The 22,387-nt window shown below is 41.4% G+C and overlaps 1 protein-coding gene across 1 annotated transcript in view; it reads right to left on the bottom strand.

Annotated features, from left to right (window-relative positions):
• Nucleotides 1-22,387, bottom strand: part of dmd (dystrophin) — a 119,250-nt gene that overhangs the window by 18,720 nt on the left and 78,143 nt on the right. Inside the window, exons 60-69 of the mRNA XM_089008406.1 lie at nucleotides 20,866-21,038; nucleotides 20,396-20,552; nucleotides 19,325-19,436; nucleotides 17,067-17,335; nucleotides 16,843-16,989; nucleotides 14,248-14,311; nucleotides 12,810-12,870; nucleotides 11,889-11,924; nucleotides 2,371-2,432; nucleotides 887-961 (exon numbers count right to left, since the gene is read on the bottom strand). Coding sequence (XP_088864532.1) covers nucleotides 887-961; nucleotides 2,371-2,432; nucleotides 11,889-11,924; nucleotides 12,810-12,870; nucleotides 14,248-14,311; nucleotides 16,843-16,989; nucleotides 17,067-17,335; nucleotides 19,325-19,436; nucleotides 20,396-20,552; nucleotides 20,866-21,038 — 1,156 coding nt within the window. The remainder of the gene's footprint in view (nucleotides 1-886; nucleotides 962-2,370; nucleotides 2,433-11,888; nucleotides 11,925-12,809; nucleotides 12,871-14,247; nucleotides 14,312-16,842; nucleotides 16,990-17,066; nucleotides 17,336-19,324; nucleotides 19,437-20,395; nucleotides 20,553-20,865; nucleotides 21,039-22,387) is intronic.

Below are 22,387 nucleotides of genomic sequence, written 5' to 3' on the forward strand. Positions count from 1 at the left end.
CTGTATGCATAATTGATTCAATGAACATGCTCTAAACTCAAAACAATCGCATTACAAATCATCTTTTCCCGCTGAAATAAAAAAAAAAATCAATTATTCCGTTCCATTCCGACATTGTACTTCTTTCTGTCGCAGTGCTGCAATATCTAGGCTAATCGTTAGCACTACATGTTACATGTTAGCACATTTATGTTACTGTTAGCATATATACGATGTTTGACACTATTAGCATGATCTTCTTCTTTTCCGTTCGGCTTTTCCCTTCAAGGAGTCGCCACAGCGAATCAGTGTCCTCCATCTTCAGAGGTTTGATAAGCATGTTTACGTCGGATGCCCTTCCTGACACAACCCTCTGTATTTATCCGGGCTTGGTTTGAATGTTGCAGTGCCAATGACCATTTTGTGTTTGGGAGCCTTATCCTGAGCATCTTTATCTTTATTAAGTTCATAGAGTAAAGGACATAGAGCGTATTACGAGCGGACGGGGGTTCTGAGGGGGGTGGTGGGCAGAACCAGACAACAAAAGACAGGACAGGATTGTGTAATGAAAAATAAGATAGGATAGATATGATCAATGAATATATGACATAGCACGGGAAGAGACCAACAAAGATCAAAACCAGGAACACATGCAGTCCTCAAGTTGGCATGTACAGGTACACTACAGATATTCATGTATCCCCCACCCCACCCCAATCCAGGGCATGCTTTAGTGATGCACTGTAAAAGACATATCTGTCCTGTGATTGACAGGTGATCGGTCCACAGTGTACAATATCACTCACCCAAAATGAGTTGGCACCGACCTCCCATGACCTGGACCAGCCCAAACTGTCCCCCTCCAAAAATAAAAAAATGACTATATGCGGAAAAAAAGAGCACTCACAGCACAAAGCCTTTTGTAGGCGTCTGAGTTTCATGGCTGTTCGGTAGGCTGAGAATCGAACATTGTTCAGGTCAGCTGAAAAAAGAAACATGAGTCAGAAAAGACAGCATAGCATCACTTGTGGGGGATCGCTCACACAGACCATCTTTATAAAAAGCAAAGTCTGTGGGCACATTTACATAAAAATAACTTTTTTTCTTTGTGATTTTGATAAAATTGAGAATTACACTGCTAATTATGCTGTGCTAAACAATAAACGCCGCCCATGATATGCACATTGAAATTTTACCCATTTTATTTTCTAGTGAATACTAGTGATGGGTAAAATGAAGCTTCATGAAGCACTTGTGATATTTTTTTTTACTCCTCCAGAAATTTCAGCATTTAGGTAAAAAGAATATTTTAAAACACGTCTACAGATGATATATGAACAAATGATTATATTTTGAGCAGACAAATTGCAATTCTCATTTCAAGAAAAATTTAAAGGACAACCGACACCTCTGGACAAGTTGCGTCCAGAGGTGTAACATCACTTCAAATGACTTCTACTGAGCGCATTTTACAAAAATTCCACAGCACATAGCTATATTTTAGATTTTAAGACTCGCGCTGAATATTCATAAAGTCTTGTTTTCGAGTTGATGACGATGCCGGAGTGACGTCGCAGAGGGAACGCCCCTGACCGAGAAAGCGACACACAATGCATTTTGGGTACTTTTTTCTCATCTGAAAACACCGTGTCGACCGCAAAATTAGAAGGAAAACTACATAAATGCGATAACACGCATAAAGAAGGTGTAAGTTTACACAAATTCCCAGCGGACAAACTGCATCATTTTATGCAACGTTTTGCATTCACAACCAATAAACAATCTGCATGAATGTTGACATCTTGTAGCTTATTTGTTATTCATGCCCTTGTATGTCACATATCACCCAATTGATGCTCTATTGCTTATTCACAGAGCTTCATGTGTGCTTCAGATGTCGTGTCCTTCACCAGTTTTGTCACTTGCATACACGGCTCGAATTGATACGGAAGGACTTCTTTAATCGATTACAAACACTTATGCTTTCCTCTTGAGAACTAATTTGAATCATATTCATAATTGGATAAGCAACAAGAAAGGATCTTTTTCCAAATCTGAACTCTCTGAAGCCATTGTTTTGATTCTGGAGCAAGGCAGTTTGTGAAGGAGTTTCTTGACGTGACGTCACAAACTGGGGGCGGGACTTTCTGAATCTCTCCAGTTTTCTCATTAGTGGCAGTTTTAGGCAACTTTAAGACATTTTTATTGGTGTTTTGCGTTTGACTAAAAATATCAGCCTGCGTGTTTTGGGTATTTTAGATGCTATAAAACATTTTTGTGATGTCAGTTAGGAAACAAAAGATGGTGGTGGTTGTCCTTTAAGCAACAAAACATTTTTAACCCATTTTTTAAAAATCTGTTCCTTTAATGAGAAATGAAAAGACGTCTTACATAGTGACTGATAGAGCTCCGCCATCTTGGGATGGTCCCAGCATGTTGTCTGGGTCTGGTGGCTGTTTGATAAGTGGGAAACAAAAAGAAAAAAAAATACATTATTTTGCTGGTTTTAAGCAGCCCGACTCACTTAAAGCTGCTAAAAATCCATCACACAGCCTCCTCTGTTAAATAAGGTCAACTAGACCGGATGAAAGGTCACATAATAAGTCATCTGAAGGGGACATCTTGAAGAAAAGAATATAACCTACGCTGTGTTCTTCACACAAAAACTAAATTATTTTTTTTCTAACAATGGCACAGCAAAAATGTCACACAAAGTAAAAATTCCTGAAATAATAACCTCAACTCAATTTTCTTTGCAGAGGTGTTAAAGTCAAGGCCCGGGGGCCAAGTCTGGCCCGCTACATCATTTTATTAGGCCAGCGAAAGCAAATCAAGCATGTCACATCTCCAGCTGAGCTTTGAAAAGTGCCCACGCAGATGATGTCCGCACGGAAGTGTGGCCGTGGTTAACCTTTGTCAGGAGAGCACTTCAAAATAATAATCCGTACGCACGCCTGCTTTTGCAGTATGTCCCCCGCACTCCAACCAAAGAGGAGAGGGCTCCCAGAGGGGTACTTGAAAATCACAACCTGCGCAAAAATAGCTCAGGCACTGGGCTCATGATTGGTATGATGCACATAGGTGATTAGCATGAAACACTCAACGTGTAATTATTACTAGTGATGGGCAAGTCAAGTTTCATGAAGCACTCATGATCTTTTTTGACTCTTCTAGATGGCACACTTGGTTTAAAGATGCAATGCATTTTAAAGACATTTCCTTTGCACTAATTTTTACATTCAAATCAAGAGCAGCATCTGGAAGAGTCAAATATTATCACAAGTGGTTCACGAAGCTTCGGGTTCCCATCACTACAATACAAAATAAAAAATACAGATACCTTTAAGTACGTCTGTGTAAGCTCTCAGTCGTACAGGAGTGTTCCATCGATGAGAAGGTTTCTTCAGCCGTCATCTGTACAAATTTTAAGGTTTCGGACGTTTCGCCTCCTATCCAAGAGGCTTCGTCAGCGAACTTTAGTTCGCTGCATCGACGGCTGAAGAAACCTTCTCATCGATACCTTTAAGTACTACCACGACTAATATAAAAATATATATATAAAAAAAACAATAGTCCAATAGGCCCAAATGTTCTGCAAAAAAACAAGACAGGAGCACACAGACAAACTACTATTCGGACTCAAAGTCAACTCTAGAGTACACTGTCGTGGTGTTGGTAGACGGGGGATCCTAAAAAAAATGCCCAAAACACATGGGCATTGAACCTCAAAATAAACGTACACGCACACTGACAAACTCGACATCTTGCGAGTGACAGAAAGAAAAAAATACCAAGGTGTAGAAGACTCAAGAGTGAAAACATTCGATCAAAGGCATCTTCACTCGATCAAAGGCATCTTCACTCGTACCGGGCAATTATGAGTTCAGCGAAAACCAAAAGCTTCTGGGTATTCTTTTCCAACCGAAGAGCTTAAAGGACAACCGACGTCTCCGGACAAGTTGTGTCCATAATTTGCAAAATGGCTTCAAATGACTTCTACTGAGCGTATTTTAATAAGATTCCACAGTATATAGCTATATTTTACGTTTTAAGACTTGCGCTGAATATTCAGGAAGTCTTGTTTTTTAGTTGGTGACGAGTCCGTACGTGACGTCACGAAAAAAAACGCCCCTGACCGAAAAAAAGTTGCATTGTAGCGGTCCTTCCATCACGTCAATGTATTTTTGCTGTACCTGTTTGGACTGGGGACCTCGTGTTGCACCCAAAAGCCGCCAGATGAGGGTGTCCAAGCTCCATATAAGGAATTTATCAGCCTGTGAAAACGGAGGTGGCCACAGGAGGCCGCCATTTTGTGCCTCTTTTTCGATGAGACATTTCCCCTCAATGTCGCCATTTTGTGCCTCTTTTCTGGGACGCTACATTGCAGTCCAGATGCCTCAAAATGACATGGAATAAATTCTTTAATCGATTGCAAACATGTATGCTTTCCTCTTCAGAGCTATTTGAATCATATTCATAACTGGATGTGTCACAAGAAAGCATATTCTCCGAATCTGAAGCCATTGTTTTGATTCTCCAGCAATGCAAGACGTCTTGGCGTGACGTCACGAACTGGGGGCGGGACTTTCTGAAAATACCCAATTCGTAGCTCAATTTTTTTACAGATTTTGGACACTTTAAGTCATCTTTATTGATGTTTTGCATTTGACTAAAAATATATATATATCATTCGATCCCGATGTATTCACAGAAGTTAAAAATTGCTGTTATGTGCCTTCCCTCAATATACACCTGTGTATGTGACCTTTTCGACACACCACCCAGCAACTTTTGGTGGACTTGCAAGCCCCGCAAGCACACAAGAGAAATCAAGCATTGGTAAATGATTCAAAACATGAACAAAGACAAGCGGCCAAGTTCAACCGTGTGAATAGATCATTGTCGACTGTTTTTGTACTCTTGGCCAACAAATGCTCCACCAAGGCAATCACGCATCAAGGACCCTTATTTGCAACAACTCAACACACGAGCGTGTGCGTGACTGTGGTGCGCGTGTTGATCACAATGAGATCCGTGGGAGTGCGCGAGGCTCAACACTGCGGCTGAGCTTCACTCGCACACCGCGACAAGCAGCGTCTTCAGGCTGGAGAACAGTAGCACGTTTCATCGCACCTTCAAATAGGAGCAGACATACGAATATTTCCAATGACTGGCCGTCACGGTGGGGAAGGGGGAGGCGCTCACGTACGTGTAAAGGAATGTAACCGATGCATCAGCCCGCAGAAGAGGGCGATGTGACGCGCGAGCACAAATCACACTACCCCCAACCACCACCTCCAAACAAACGCACACCCACACGTCGAGATCCGGTTGCGGCGTGTTTGCTTTTTAGCACAATGGACCCTCTTCAAGAGTGGAACATGGGCCACAAACGTACCGAGCCAAGTATCCAAACCCGCGATTCCGAAAAATGGCTACGGAAGTTATTCGCCGATTACAAGTTAAAAGCATCACGTTCTACCCCGATGACGTTGGTTCGGCTTCGATGGTATGTATTAATATTACAAAAGGAGGGGTTAAGCCTATCAATTGGATACCTGCCTTCCAAATGTTAGTTGAATCGGTGCATCTTGTGTCTCATTCTCAAACGACCCCCACGCCAAATTTTGGGATATTTCCCCCCCCCCCAAGATGTGTTTCACGACTCGGTGTCTCCGTGTCCTCCGTGAAAAGTCGCAGCTAACGACAGCGGAGCGAAACAAACCTCGTGCACGCGCGCGCACACAAAAATGGTCCGCAATTATTGAAACAATTAATTAAAAAAAATCGTCACCGGTACTCACTTTCGAAGCTGCTCCCGCATTGTCGCCGGCGATTCGGATAGATGATAACACCCCCCACCACCAATGTCGCCCCCAATATGGGTACAAGCCCGTTTTCTCGGTTCGATCCCGAGTCTAAGTGGCACTAGGACAACCTTGCCGGCCGGAGGTTGTCAGTGTTTGCGATTATCCGCGTGGGAGCATCAGCGGTGGCTTTGCTGGGGAGGCTCGTCGATTCCCCGAATGAAACGCGCCAAGGTGTATCAGCTTGAATGGGCCATATACTTCCGCTCAAATCTCTTCAAAATAAACGTCAGCGTTTTTGTATTTGGCGGTGGCCATCTATTTTCACGCATCTTCAGTTTGCATCCGAGACTGGGATTTTTTTTCCACGTAGCGTAATTATTGTAATTTTCAAGGAAACGTGAAATAATCCACGAGAAAAATATGCGAACATGCACTTAGTGAACGCCGGCGCGTGTCTCTGCTGCTACTCACTCAAGAAAAAATATCCTGTGACAGTAAAGTGTACTTGAGAGTTTTGAAAGGCGCTTATAAATGAAATATATTATTATTATTGTTATTATTTGTTGTGTAAAGCTGAGGTCAAAATCTAACACTGGTCAAGAGTAAAATGTAATCAGCGATGGCTCTATGTGTCAAAAGGTTTTTTGATGCTGATTTAGAAACATTTACTTTATTTTTTTATTGTTTATGCTCTTTGAGAAATTCGTTTTTTAATGACCACAAGTTGTCATTCATTCAATCATTCATTCATCCATCCATTAGTTCATTTTAAGATCCGCTTATCCTCACAAGGATCGCGGAGGTTGCTAGAGACTATCCGTGCTGTCTTCTGGCAGGAGGCGGGGTACACCCTGAACCGGTTGTCAGCCAATTGCATATCAAAAAACAAAACAAAAACCAACGAATACTCAATTCAGCAACACCACCAGTTATGCCTATTAGAGATAAGTTGTTAGGAGGATAAAAGGAATATTGTGAAAAACTGTCATGCTCGAAAAAGAATGAGAAGCTTCAGAATCACTACAAGCAATCCATTTTTTTTTTAACTTTTATCGCTGATGGAACTGATCAAGTAAAAACAAAATGTTTGCCAATGTTATTTTAAGAACCAAAGTAAACCCTAAAATGGATTTTTTTTTTGTCATTCTTTCATCTCCGTGATCAATTTGTATATTAAGTTGACTGTCAACATACCACCTGCTCACTCACCCAGAACACACTTACTAAAGCCATTTTAGCCATTCGGAGTAAGAGAGAGAACAAAGGTGAATACAGTGGCACCTTGGCTTACGAACTTAATTGGTTCCCAGACAGAGTGTGTAAGGCGAAAAGTGTGTATCCCAAAAATTAATTTCCCGTAGGAAACCATTAAAATGAGAATAATCCGTTCCCAGGTCCCCATAAAACATAAGTTTCTACTTGTTGTATAATAAATGTGCTATAGTATTATGATTAAATAAATAAACTGTACTATATAATAAAGTCATTTTATTTACCTTTTTGAAGGTCGTTAATGGCTTGATGGAATGGAGTGTCCGGTTTCCTCAACATTAAACACTTGATGAGGAACATAGTCTTCTTTCACCATCTTGAGGAATGATCCCTTGTAGATGCTTTCTCTGTGATAATTGTATCTAGTTCATCAATTGTGATCTGTTTAGCTGGGTTGATAGCGTTTTGCATCAAGTGTACAGATGACTTGTGCGGGTTATTTGTGGAGCCTAATTGATGGTATATTTTAACCTTCCAGTCTTCACTCTGCATTTAAACTGTCAAAGTTGAAATGGGTCCAAATTTCACTGTTTTCCATCAATTTTCTCACTATTTCACTTTTGTTTTTTTTGTTTCAAGCTCTTTCATCTCCCTTTCGTGTGTGTGTGTTTTTCTCAGTCTCTCTCTGTCCTGTCTCTTTAATGTTTAACCCCCCCCCCCCCCACTGCTGGGTCCTTGACCAATCACGTGGCTTTAACCGAAGACGCCATTTTGTTTTTTTGGAGAACAGCCTCACTCGCTCTCTGTCTGTAACCCCATCCCCCACTGCTGTGTTCTTGACCAATCACGTAGCTTTAACCGAAGAATGGGGGCGGGGAATAGAGGACAAAAACAGTGGCCAGCATTTTCTTGTTAGGAGAACGGGCTAGTTCGCAAACGACACATCACTCATTGTGGCAGTGTCATGTGCATCCCGAAAAATAGTTTGTATGCCAAGGTAAAATTTTCATAAATGTAACGATCGTAAACCAAAAAGTTCGTAAGCCAAGGGGTTCGTAAACCGAGGTTGCACTGTATATCCACTTCCAATGGAACCCTGTTGTGCATTTAAAAAAATCAACACAGCTAGCAATTCTTCTGACAAAACGATCCTAATTACAGTAACCCCAAAACAAATGCATATTTAACAAAATGTCTTTCATTGCACTCATACAAGAGAATGACTCATCACTAATCAGCAATATTTTTAAATGTGAATTGGACCGACCATTCGAATACCGGAGACTATTTTTAGACAACTTTATCCCACAGGAGCAAAAGCTTTTATTTTGAAAAACAGGATCTCGTTTCTGGTCAACCTCTCCTTTCCATAAATGCTTAACTAAGCCCTGACGGAGCTCCCCTTCCCCCATTAGTGTTAGTGAAATGAAAGGAGCTGAGGTTCTCCCAAGAAGCTCTTTGCTTTTCAACATAAACTAACGGGCAGGCCGTGAGAAATAAAAGACACCGAAAACTATGTGTGGAAGCACAGAAATGGGACAGAGCCCGAAAGTGAAATGAAAATAAATTGGAGGCGTCTTGCTCTGGGGGCAACTTTTGTCGCCTTGAAAAGAAAAGAAAAATTCCCCCGCAAAGTGACGACTCTCCTTGTTATTTATTTGCCAAGCATCAACTTTGATCTCCTCACAACGGTTGCCTGTTTCTACCTGCCAACATGCGTGCGCGTGCTTCAATAAATTCCTCTGCAACCATTTAAAAGGGCAACACATGGAAATGTCTCAGTTGTCTGTCCGCCTATCAAATTTGACATGAAAGAACCACAAAGACGTTCATATGTCTAATTTGGAAAGTGCGTACGTGAGCGAGACATTCATTGACGTACAACTGTACCTCTACTTACAAACGGTACTTAAGATGGAATTTGCAAGGTCTGAAGTTCCTAAACAGGAAATTATTGCCTCTTGTTACAAACGAAATTTCAAGACACGAAAGGTAAAAATGTAGTTGCGTTGCAAGTCGCAATTTCTGAGTTTCCGAATGCAACATATACTTGAAGCCACTCTGCCATTGGCTGTTATGGAGTATCATCCTGGCCTCTCATTGGCTAAAATGGTCCGCTACTATTTGAGTCTATATGTGTAGATCAGGGCGTTATGAATTTGGAGAAGCCATGAGATGGTTTCCACACCTCATATCACATATAGAGCGCACAACAAATTGATAAATGACTAGTTTTCAAATTTGAAGTAAAAAATAATGACCGTTATTGTGGTTGACATGGGACAATTTTAAATTTTGGTTGGGATTTTAGCTAGTGTCATGAAATTTCACAAGTTAGATTTGCTATCGCGGGCCGAACAAAATGCAGTGGCGGGCCGGATTAGGCCCCCGGGCCTTGACTTTGACACCACAGTGTAGATTGACTGGTGTGTGTCTATGCAGCGGCCTTGTCACTCGCCCTTCGGGCCACAAGACGTCCCGATAGTTTTACGTAAATGTGAATCATCCAGAAAACATTTGTCACCGGCGGCGCGATCGCTCACAATGCAGATGTTTTGCCAAGGACATTTTCAAGGGAACCCAACAAAAGCAATCGTCCCTGAATTTGTTCTTTACAAAACACCAGCGCAAAATCACTTCTTAGAGAGAACATGAACTAAATAGGCCAAAAAAATAGATGAGTAAAACATTAAATGGCTATCTTTATAGTTTTGTATTGGTGATTCAATTCTTTTTATTTTTTTAACACCATTTATTGAGCGGTCATCTGATTGTAACATGTATTTGTTACACATTTTGGTGCATTTTTATGTTTTGGAAAGCATTTATGTCTAAATCTTGGGACGGCTTGGAACGAATTAGGGCATTTACATGGAAAATAAATGTGTCTTGGCTTCTACAATTTTACTGTTAAGAAATTTCTCTATTTCATAAGTAGTGGTACCTCTGTATTGAGAAATGACCAGGAAACTAGGCCGGGTGAAGATCAACCACTTTAAAGCCTCATCTTCAAATCGCCACCAAACGTTTTTGGAACGGCAGAGAGAGAGCGACAGAGAGAGAGGCCAGAGGGAAGAGGCTGCGCTTCCCCCAAATGATGTTATTTATACATTAGCGGGAATTACCTCATTTCAAAAGGAGCCAATCGGCTGTGACTTAAAGGACAACCGACGTCTCCGGACAAGTTGTGTCCATAATTTGTAAAATGACTTCAAATGACTTCTACTGAGTGTATTTCACAAAGATTCCACCGCATATAGCTATATTTTACGTTTTAAGACTCGCGCTGAATATTCAGGAAGTCTTGTTTTTGAGTTGGTGACGAGTCCGTACGCGACGTCACAAAAGGAACGCCCCTGACCGGAAAAAAGACACATTGTAGCAGTCCTTCCATCACGTCAATGTATTTTGCTGTACTTGTTTGGTCTGACAACCTCGTGTTGCACCCAAAAGCCGCCAGAAGAGGGCATCCAAGCTCCATATAAGGAATTTATCAGCTTGTGGAAACGGAGGTGGACACAGGAGGTCGCCATTTTGTGCCTCTTTTCTGGGACGCTACATTGCAGTCCAGATGCCTCAAAATGACACGGAATAAATTCTTTTATCGATTGCAAACATGTATGCTTTCCTCTTCAGAACTATTTGAATCATATTCATAACTGCATGTGTAACAAGAAAGCATATTATCCGAATCTGAAGCCATTGTTTTGATTCTCCAGCAATGCAAGACGTCTTGGCGTGACGTCACGAACTGGGGGCGGGACTTTCTGAAAATGCCCAATTCGCAGCTCAATTTTTGGCGGATTTTGGACACTTTAAGTCATTTTTATTGGTGTTTCGCATTGGACTAAAAATATCATACTGCGTGTTTTGGGTATTTTGGATGCTATAAAACGTTTTTCTGATGTCATTTAAGAAACAAAAAAGTGACGTCGGTTGTCCTTTAAGGCGTGGAACATTAGACTGAAAGGCTGATATGAGAATGGTTGAGTGAAGTTATAAGGTAAACTACACACACACACACACACACACACACACACACACACACACACACACGCACACACACACGCACACGCACACGCACACACACACACACCATAACAACGTAGACTAAACTTAGACACATAAATAAGTGGTTTATAATGAACATTGAATATTTTAGAATGTGCATATAAAAAAATAGTCCTATCAACGCCTGTGGATTTTTTTCAGTGTTCTTTTAAGTTCCTTTTCAGACATTTTATGCTGTGGTGTAAAAAAACTTTCAATGACACACAACATGATTTTCGTTGCCGGGGATTTTGGGGACACAACATACAAACGCCGCATAGGGAGGCCAGGGCAGGGATCAAACCCACGACCTTTGCGCTGTGAGGTCGATTTGCTAACCACTGGCTCACCGTATTTCCAAATCAAGCATACCAATTTCACTGTGTTGCGTATTTTCCTCGACACATCTCGACCAATCCTCCATGAAGCTTCTCCAGTTGGTCCAAAATTCCGCTGCTGGCCTCACGACTGATACTCGCAAGAGGGAGCAGAGAACTCCATTCAGTGGCTCCCGATATATTTTACAGTTCTTTCCAAAGCTTCTATTTGTTTTCAAATCTTGAAATGGCCTTGCCCGGTGCGGCAAGTCTGCAGACCAGGCACTGTTAGAGGTGCCAAGGACTAAGCGGTGGATCAATGGGGGGATCCAGCTGGTCTAAAATCACATTTTTATTCTTCAGCTTTTGACCTACCATGAGGCTTGATTTTTTTGTATTACTGTTTGTTTTGTTTGTTGTCATATGAATTATTTTTGCTTCCTGTCCAGCATTTTGAAAACAGCATTTTTTTAAACGACTCTATAAATGCAGTTTAGCTGAGTTGGAATGTCACACTCACAGAGTCTTGGTCATCAGGTCAGGTCCAGCTTTTTCTCTGTGTTTGGAGATAAAAACATAATAATAATAATAATAATAATAATAATAATAATAATAATAATAATAATAATAATAATAATAATAATAAAAGCCTCTCACTTTATTTTCCCTTCCCCATGCAACTTTTCAACTGAACCTTGATTTCCTCCAATCGTATCAAACCAATGACTCACTGTCATGTATCAGTTAAAACAAGACGATGGAAAAGATGCAACGAGCTGATGAAATGAGGCACGGCACTCGTCTGTTTTGCCAAAGAAGCAGGAAATGAGCTCAGAATGGGAGGCGCGGGGGTAAAAGAGGGTGCGGGGGTGGGGGTCAGTGGGGTGATAAGTATTCTGGAATCACGTCTTGGGAAAATCAAAACAAAACCAAGAAAAAAAAACATTCACCATGCGATGACATGAATGTTGTGCTTCCAACAGTCAGCATGGAAACATGCATGAGTGCAAGACATGTTTTGTTTTCATCAGTCCGGCTTTGAGAAGCTCACATATCACATCAAAATTGAATTTGTAAAATCGCTTCAAATGACTTCTACTGAGCGTATTTTACAAAGATTCCACCGCATATAGCATATATATATATATATATACAGTTGATGCGAGAAATAATGTGTTCTTGTCTTTACGTTTATGTCTCCGTTATCGCGACACACATATGTTGGCAGTTTGCCGTTTTGGACGCCGCAATCAGCCAGCGCAATTTATCGCACATTTTAATGAATTGCAAGCACAAACCTTGCATGCGCACACACTCAGACACACAAATTTACTCAGCAGTAGAAAGAAGCATGCAACGCAAACAAAGGTAATTTAGATTCAATTGCCCAAACGTTTTTTTTTTAATCCATGCCTTTTGCCACTGGAATCGATGTACTTACTTAATGTAGTAGGGCACGTTGTTTGGAGAGACGCCCTGCTGGAAAGGACTATCAACAGATCCTGCAGAGACAAGAGTTGAGTTGCTTTTTAATTGTACAAAAAAAAGCACTTGTTCTGCAGTCGTATAAGTTGCGCAAAGCTTTCGGTCTAAAACACTAAAACAGAAGACTCGTAAAACTGATTTATACAGGGATGAGAATGACAAATGAGAAAAAAGTCTGAAAAAAAGGCAGGGGACACACGCATATCTATCTATCTATCTATCTATCTATCTATCTATCTATCTATCTATCTATCTATCTATCTATCTATCTATCTATCTATCTATCTATCTATCTATCTATCTATCTATCTATCTATCTATCTATCTATCTATCTATCTATCTATCTATCTATCTATCTATCTATCTATCTATCTATCTATCTATCTAAGGGGGCGACCTGTTTTGACATGAATGGCACCTAAGTCAAGACCATCCAATCAAAATGGAGCTTTCCGCCAACCGGCGTCAATATCATCCAATCAAAATTGCGCTTTCCGCCAACACTAGCCGAAACTGGAAATAAACAGCGAAAAAACGAGAATACATATTTAGTTTTATCTGGTCATTTTGGTCTGAAAAAGTAGGAAATCCGCAGATGAGCGGAAAATTCTCATCCCTGTTTATAAAGCTGAAGTGTCGGCGTTGGTCACAATCACCAATGGACCCGGTGCAATATTTGGGCAAGGACCATAAACAAGAGTATTGATGGTAAAACGAAGCTCCATGAAGCACTTGTGATATTTTTTTACTCATCCTGATGGCGCTCTTGATTTAAATATGAAAGTTGGTGCAAAGGAAATGTCTAAAAAAAATCCACTTCCTCTTTAACCCAAGATTGCCATCGACCATATAGGCGTAAAAAATACCATAAATGTGATATGAAGCTTCATTTGCCCATCACTAAAAGAGATGATGTCAAACAGTTGAATTGAGAGGATAGCAACACTGCCTGAAAACAAGTATGTGATAAATAGGAAGGTGAAAACTTATGATTGATGAATTTTTGACACAAAACCCACCAACTGTACCAGTGGAGTCCAATAATTAGCCCCCGAGAGCTATATTGGTTCCACACAGTGAAAGTAACAAAGGCGACAGTCAGAGTCAGCAGGAAGCACAAAACTCCTATACTTCGGTTCCACTTACTGAAAAGTGGACCATTAGTCTTTCAATAAAATTGGTGCACAATCGATCGGAATTGTTGGTTGAAGAGTAGAATTTGACAGATCGCTCACAGGCGGCTGCGCCGCTCTCCGAATCAATATAAAACTCATATCATACCTGACGGCACTTCGGACTCAAGAGTCTGGAGTCAGATTGAAATTTACGGTCAGAACGAGGGGAAAAAGTAAATCCATGAATAGACTGTGACGGGAAAGAGTGTTTTACTCACCATGAAAGAGGTCGAATTCTCGGTGTGCATCCATCAAATGCTTTAGATAGTCGTTGACTGAGACCTGAGGGATGAGAAGGAAAGAAAACATGTTAGATCAAATACTAAAACCTAACCAAAAGAGATAGACAAACTTGTCTCTACTGTTAGTGATGGGATAATGAAGCTTCATAAAGCACTTGGGATGGTTTTTGACTCTTCTACATGGCACTCTTGGTTTAAAGATGCAGTGGATTTTTAAGACATTTCCTTTGCAACTAACCTTTACATTTGAACCAAAAGCATCATCTGGAGGAGTCGAAAAATTTACAAATGCTTCATGAAGCTTCATGAAGCTTCTCATCACAAACTTCTAGCCTTCAAAACATATATAAAAATCACAGTTATTCACCCACTCTGACCGCAGCACACAATTGCTACAATATAACTCCTATAAATTAAACCTTTCAAATGGGAACTGACATGAGCTAAAATCATCAGGGCCGTGGTTCCTTACGGAATATCTACGGAAGCTGTACCCATCCACATTGTATTCCCATGCATGAGTTCCCCCCGGGTTGTAGCAGAAGCTGATTATTTTTGATCAAGGACATACTTGAAAAAAATCATGAATCATCAGAAACATCTCAGCGTTTCGTCACATGTAATCCAGTCCGAATGAAGGGCTCATTTTATGATTCATTTTTCCTCTAGGGCGGCCCGGTAGTCGAGTGGTTAGCACACCGGCTTCACAGTGCAGAGGTCGCCGGTTCGCGTCCCGGTCCGGCCTCCCTGTGTGGAGTTTGCATGTTCTCCCCGGACCCGCGTGGGTTTTCTCCGGGTCCTCCGGTTTCCTACCACACTCCAAAAACATGCATGGCAGGCTAATTGACCACTCCAAATTGTCCCTAGGTGTGAGTGTGAGAGTGACTGTTGTACGTCTTTGTGTGCCCTGCGATTGGCTGGCAACCAATTCAGGGTGTCCCCCGCCTCGTGCCCAAAGACAGCTGAGATAGGCTCCAGCAACCCCCGCGACCCTAATGAGGAATAAGCGGTACGGAAAATGAGATGAGATGAGATTTTTCCTCTAGAATCTACAGACTTTGCTTGGAAAACAGGATGAGTAATGATGTGACGAGGATCCGATGAAGATGAGAACATCAAGCCAATTTTTTTGTTACTCTTGGTACCTTCATGCTACCCAACTCCAGCCATTTGCGCGGCAGTTGTTTTTACCCTCCGTATCCATAGCAACCTCATTAGAATTGGCCAAATGAAAAGGAGCGCAAGGAATTTGGTGCAATTACTCACTGAGTGCTTGTTGCTGGTCAGACTACTTTGCGGTGTTCTTACCAATGACCACATTGTTTTCTGGAAAGTGACTTTGGCAGGCGTGTACCTGCTCCCATCTTTTCATCTATCATCATACTTTGGAGGAAGAGTTCTAATTGGGAGCTGTAAAAATTATATAAAAAAAAAATCCCGTACTACAAGTAATTGCCGACCAACGCAAATGTGCTCTGTTTGATGTATTTGCCATCGGTGAGGCACAAGTATTGTCGGTGGAAGCTGTTTGTCTCACTGTTCTGTTGCTCTCAGCATGGAACATGGCTGGCTGCAGAGGATGGCTTCGTTATTTTGCAATGGAATCTATTTTCTTGTTTAACGTTGGACAATTTTGACCTAACTCTCTTCTTTCTGCTAATGGACAATCATCATATTAGCTACAAGGGTGCTGTTTTGTTCCTGGAAAAACATCCAGCCACTCATCCATCTCTCATGCACATTTTTTGGAACGTGGGAGGTAACTGGAGTACCCGCAGAAAAGCCACGCGGGGACGGGAAGAACATGCAACCCCCACACAGAAATGCCCGGAGCCAGAATTGAACCCCGCACTTCTGCACTGTGATGCGGACATTCTAACCAGTTGGTCACCGTGTCACCCTCCAGAAAAACAGAGGTCAGTAACTCAATTGACAATTTCAGCCTACACTGAAAATATTCCACAAGTTACAGAAGGTCCGTCTTGATTATTTTTATGAATTCAAAATTTGAATCAAAACATGTTTAGCTCGTGATGGGTAAGTGAAGCTTCATAAATCACTTGTGATAGTTTTTGACCCCTCATGATGCATACTAGGTTTGAAGATGCAATGAATTTTTAAGACATTTCCTTTGCACTAACTTTCATGTTTAAATTAAATATCACAACTGCTTCATGAAGCTTCGTTTTCCCATCACAATGTTTTAACAGCCAGTGCAAGTCTCATTGTGATTTACGAACATACTTAACTATATTTACACATTCACATGTACAACACAGTCGACAAAATGCTAAACAAACTAACAGAAGACACTAATACAGTAAAGTCTCGTTATATCGATATTCAAGGGAGTCCGAAAAAATATCGATATAACCGGGACTATCGATATATCCGACCCTGTTTGCATGTAATTTTCTCCGTGCGTGCGTAGAAATAGTATCGATATAACCGGGACTATCGATATATCCGATATCGATATAACGTGACTTTACTGTATATGGATTAAACAAACAAACAAACAAAAACAAGTATTGAGAGTTATGAGTGCTTTCTGAGAAAACCAGCAAGTACCTGCAACAATTTCCAGCGTTCGTTGAGATCCTCGATGCATTTCAAGTTACTGGGCGACAGCTGGACTTCAGGTGGAGTGAAAGTGGATGCCAATTGGTTCATGTGCGTTACGTCTTCCTGTATGGGTGCAATCTCTTCCTGGAACTCCTTTGCCGCACACAAGTCATTGCAAGGAAGTTACACACAGTTCAACGAGCCTTTGCGAGGACAAAACACAACCGCACCTTGACTCTTTGGATGTGCTGGGGCAGCGAGTCGATGAGAAGATCCCCGACAGGCTCCCACCCATCCTTGACCATCTCCGCCTGTCTCAGCTGCCCATCCACAAGGTCCTCTACCTCAAGGAGATCCATCAGCCGCTGTAGAGCAAGCTCCAGCCTCCTCAGCCAATCGGCAGAGTTGCTATTCAGCTGCTCCCATTTGCTCGTCACGTCATTCGCTTCCTTGCGCAGGAGTCGGCCGACATTTTGGCCACGTTCCACGGAACCCATGTCTGAGGCACGAACAAGGATTCAAATAAGATTTCGGTCATGCTAAACGATTGGGAATATGTTCTTCGCAAAATGTCCGACACGAGCTAGGGAAACTAGCTTCTGTCAAGAGGATTTTGGAGAAAAAAAATACAAAATTATTTAGAATGAATAATGACTAGAATGGATAGTGACTCTTGGGTCAGACAAATAAGCCTTTAAAGTGAATACAGAGTCACATAATTCTAACTACTCAAGAAACCTTGAACCAATTGACATTTACAGATGTTAGCATTGTGGCATAGCTAGCAAGTAGCGATGGGGAGATGAAGCTTTATGAAGCACTTGTGACAGTTTTGGCTCCTCTAGATGGCATTCTTGGTTTAAAGATGCAGTGGATTTTTAAGACATGTAATATATGAAGGTTAGTATGTATTAACCTTCATATTTAAACCTACAGAAACATCTGGAGGAGTCAAAAAATATCACTAGTGCTTTATGAAGCTTTGTTTTCTCATCAGTACGAAAAAGAGCATTTTCATAGTTGCTCAAGTCGGTACATTTTCTGTCATTAAAAAAAAAAAGAGTTGACCCTTATTTAATGCTATAAAAACAAACCAACGAAATAAAACCCCACTAAAACACCTGTTGATTTTGAGCAGGCTAAACAAACAAGACGCGGGTCCAGTAGCTACACTTAAGAGCAAATAAAATGTCACAGACTCCAAAGATAACATGTGACGGTTCTCAGTGCCGGAGGAAAGTGCCTTTTGCTTTCAGTTCTTCACAGCTGGATTCCAGCCTCCTTCGTTCCATATCGCCCAGTGGCTCATAAAACCTCAGCAGTAACCAGGCTGTTGCCATGGTGCCACAAACTTTGTTCGGTAGCGTCCAAATGTGAGCATTGCGATGTGAATGCCGGGGCCCAACACTCTTCGAGATTGGGGGGGGGGCAGCTATTCAATACCCTAAAAGTACCATCGAGAAATAACTACAAAGTAAATGTCGCTCGGAAATCGGAACAGGTCTTGATTTCAAGAAAAAAATAAAATTGCCGACAGATACTGCAAGACTACTTTTCTCTCAGTGAAACTCCTCAACTAACATTTACACAGTACTGATGCACAAAATGGCAACAAGGCACAAAATGGTAGTGGCACCTCTACTTGTGAAATTAAGTATTTCTGGAAGAAATGTCCAATAGGATTTTTTTGTAAGGAGCGTTTTCCATGCAAATGCCGTAATCCTTTCCAAATAAAACAAATTCAGATATAAAGGATAAAAATGCATCAAAATATGTAAGAAATACATTTTACAATGACATTATTGCACAACAAATGTGATTTCTGGACTATGTCCAAAACAAAGAACAGAGTAAAGAATAACGATGTTGTTTTAGCCAATGGCAGAGGAGCTATAAGGATGTTGCGTTCAAGGAACTCGGAGCTGTGACTAACAGTCCACACTCTATAAACTGTAGTTTTACTTTCCTATCTTGAAATTTAATTTCTAACATGGCGCAATATTTTCCCTATTGGGGCGTTTCGTAACTTCAACATTTAATATGAACAGACATTCGTAAGTCGAGTTACCACTGTACTTTTCTTTCAATGAAGCTCTCCAATTCATCCCTACATAATTCGCGGCCACCGTAACACCATAAACCGGCGCTGTTGCTTTGGCTTGGGAGCAAAGAAACCGAAAGTAGTCAGGGCAAAGTCACATATTTATTCTTGTGAGAAACATCAAAGTAAGAAATGCAGCCTTAAAGGTAGTGATGGTAAACAAAGCTTCATGAAGCACTTGTGATATCTATTGACTCTTAAAGGTGGTGCTCTTGGTTTAAATATGAAAGTTAGTTCAAAGGAAATGTCTTCAAAAGCCAATGCATATTTTAACCAAGAGTGTCATCGAGAGGAGTCAAAAACTATCACGAGTGCTTCATGAAGCATCACTTGCCCATTACTACCGAAAGTTGTCCGTGCATGAAATGGTTTTTGCAGTCAGGTTACCTCGGTCCTCGGGTGACGGGGGCTCTTGAGACATTTGGGAGAGGAAGACTCCAACGTCATCAAGCGTTTTGGTCACAGCAGGCTCTTTGGCTCTTACGTCCCGCCTGAAGCCCTGCAATGACATATGAACACACCACACCCATTTATTTATTTATTTGTAGGTGGGAAAAATACTATACTTGCATAACATGTGATTTTAACTCATTCACTGCCAGACATTGTGCAAAAATGTGTCCACTCCAGTGCCAGGGTTTTTGTCATTGTCACCCCAATTCCAGGACCAACAGAATATTGAGTTTTAGGATTACATAAATATTCAATGCACTTTAAGAAACCTTAAATTATCTTCTTTCATCTGAAAAAAAGAGTTAATTCGTAAATGATATGTGTCTGCACTTATAAGAGCTTGAAATAAGGGCAGCTGTCCAAAATACAATGCAATACATATGTATTGGTTTATATAGCGCTAACATGGAAAAAAGGGAAATATGATGAAGTATGATTGTGGAAAGGAAGAAACATTGCCAGCGGCCATGGCTAGCGCTTCATTGGCACCCAAACAAGAAAAAAATAACACAGAACAAGTTTCTTTTTCCATTTCCTCATTTCATGAAAACAGGCAACGATAAAACCTCACATTATTGTGCTGTTTCAATGCGTTTTGTAATGTGCAGGATGAGAAAAATGTAAATGAATCGTCGCTCACATCCAGCAAATCACTTATATCATTTGAAGGTATTCACGGCTTTGTGAGGACGACTGCCAAAATGTTGGTTGGCCTTTTTATGACACCTCTCCATTCAGGCGACTCAGCGCTTGAACATCACCAGTTGCAAGTGGTGAAAATGACGTTTTACAAAAATGGCCAAATGAAACACAGGATGAGCCACTGAAATTTATTTTTACTTTCTGACTTCTTTTTTCCTAGGTGATCATAACAGCTCGTGATGGGAAAACGAAACATCATGAAGCACTTGAGATATTTTTTGTCTCCTCCAGCTGGTGCTCTTAGTTTAAATATTTATTTATTTATGTATTTATTTTTCCAAGCGCATGTGGTCGTTGTCCTACCCGGTGAGTGTCCAATTGGTTCTGGACAGCAGGGACGTCACCTCCTACGGGCATCTCCCGCTCCAGTTGCTGAGCTTTCAGCCTTAACCAGTTAAGCAGCTCCTGCAGCGACATGTGCAGCCTCTTCCAAGGTGCCATTTCGGAATCCAGGTGAGTCCTTTTGAACCCAAACAGACACCAAGTCAGTTCTACATGCTTGTGATGGGAAAACGAAGCTTCATGAAGCATTTTAGATAGACAGATATTAGATATTTTTTGACTCCTCCAGATGGTGGTCTTGGTTTAAATATGACGGTTAGCGCAAAGGAAATGTCTTAAAAATCCCTGCATCTTTAAACCAAGAGTGCAATCGAGAGAAGTCAAACACTATCACAAGTGCTTCATGAAGCTTCACTGACCTATGACAAGTACACACATATATTTATGAACCAAGGGTATTTTTTTCACCTCCCCTCTTTATTCACGCTCACCTCATGCTGAGAGTCTTGCTTCGCAAATCATTCCAGCGCTGGCTCATATTGTTCAAACGTCTGCGAAGGAGCGCGGCATCCTCTGAGTCCTCCAGTGAGCTCAGAACCCTGTGGCCCTTCTCATCAAGCGAGTGGTAGAGCTCTGTGTGGCCGTCGATCTCGGCCTCGAGGTCCTGACGACACACAAGCAGTGGTTAGAATATATATATTCAGTGTATACGTAAAATAAATCTGTTAAGACAAAGTCTCCTAAAACAGAGGTTGGGAGTTCAATCCGCAATCATAACGACTTGAAGTATCCTTGTGAGATCGGTCAAAGCGCTTAGATGACAAAAATAGGGGAAAAATAGGGGGTGGAAAGCGCTATGTCAGTAGCATCTCATTTAATTGGACATTTTCAACCTCCTCAAAATTTCAGTAAATATTTTAAGATTTTGGTAGTTTACCAAAGCGCACTGATAATCTTTGTAATAATAATAATCTGCAAACAACTTTGAATTTGGAAAACAATAAATGATTTTTTCTCTCCATGAAAATCATCTTTTCATATATTTATTGTATATATTTTAAAAATAAAACATGTTTATTAAATATGAAATTATTAAAATAGTGAATATTTTAATAAAAGAAGAACTGCGCTTAAGGGAAAGCTCAATAAACAAATTACAAGGACGCCATGATGAGCTCGCAGCAATGGAGAAGAGATTTTGATTGTTTTTGCCAACCTGAATCTGGTAGACCTTTCTTCGCAACATGCTGGGAAAAAAAAGGCACAAGTCCCACATGTAAACAAGGAACGATCTGCACTATCTATTGCGTCTTGTCGTTCAGGAAGATTAGTTCCCAGTGGGTGAAACAATGCCATCTGTTTCCATGCATGCGTGTTTCTGCGTGTTTGTGTGTGTGCGTGTGTGACAGTGAGAGAGCGAGATGAGGACAAGGGACAAGAAAGCAGCACAATGAAGGGAGACATGGAGAGTCAGGAAATGATGAGTCCAGAACTTGAAAGGATGCTACCATTCCTTTTCCAATTAAATGTTATCTGCCCGCGGTCGTGAGGGTGTGCGTGTGTGTGTGTGCGCTCCTCCCTGAAAGTGAGGCTGTGGCGCAATCCGCCATTCTAATTGGGCACAGAAGACTATCTCAGCAGTGCATACAGGGCCGCCGTTGTGCCCAAGGAGCCGCCAGCGCGATGTGAAGGATGTATGCAAAGGCATGAATTTTAACCAGCGTGCATTGGAATATCATTTCCCCAAATCGGCCGATATGCGCGCATTGACAATGACGCGCCTGTCGTGTCACCGCCGTGTCTGGCTGGAATGTCCGCGTGGGAGGGTCAAAGGTCAAAATCAGTACTCGGGTAAAACAGAACTTTCACTTTTCAAACGCCCACAAAGCGGTGGGTTCTCACACCCCCACCCCTCCCCTCTTCGCCGTTTGGTCTGACGTCAGCCAATCAGAGTTCAATATGTTGCCATGTCAGAATTCCTGTCGCGCCAGCCAAGGCGCCAAGTCGAGATTT

The sequence above is a fragment of the Hippocampus bargibanti genome, linkage group LG01, assembly GCF_051943395.1.
Source record: "Hippocampus bargibanti isolate YZ-2025 linkage group LG01, ASM5194339v1, whole genome shotgun sequence".
Lineage (NCBI taxonomy): Eukaryota > Metazoa > Chordata > Actinopteri > Syngnathiformes > Syngnathidae > Hippocampus > Hippocampus bargibanti.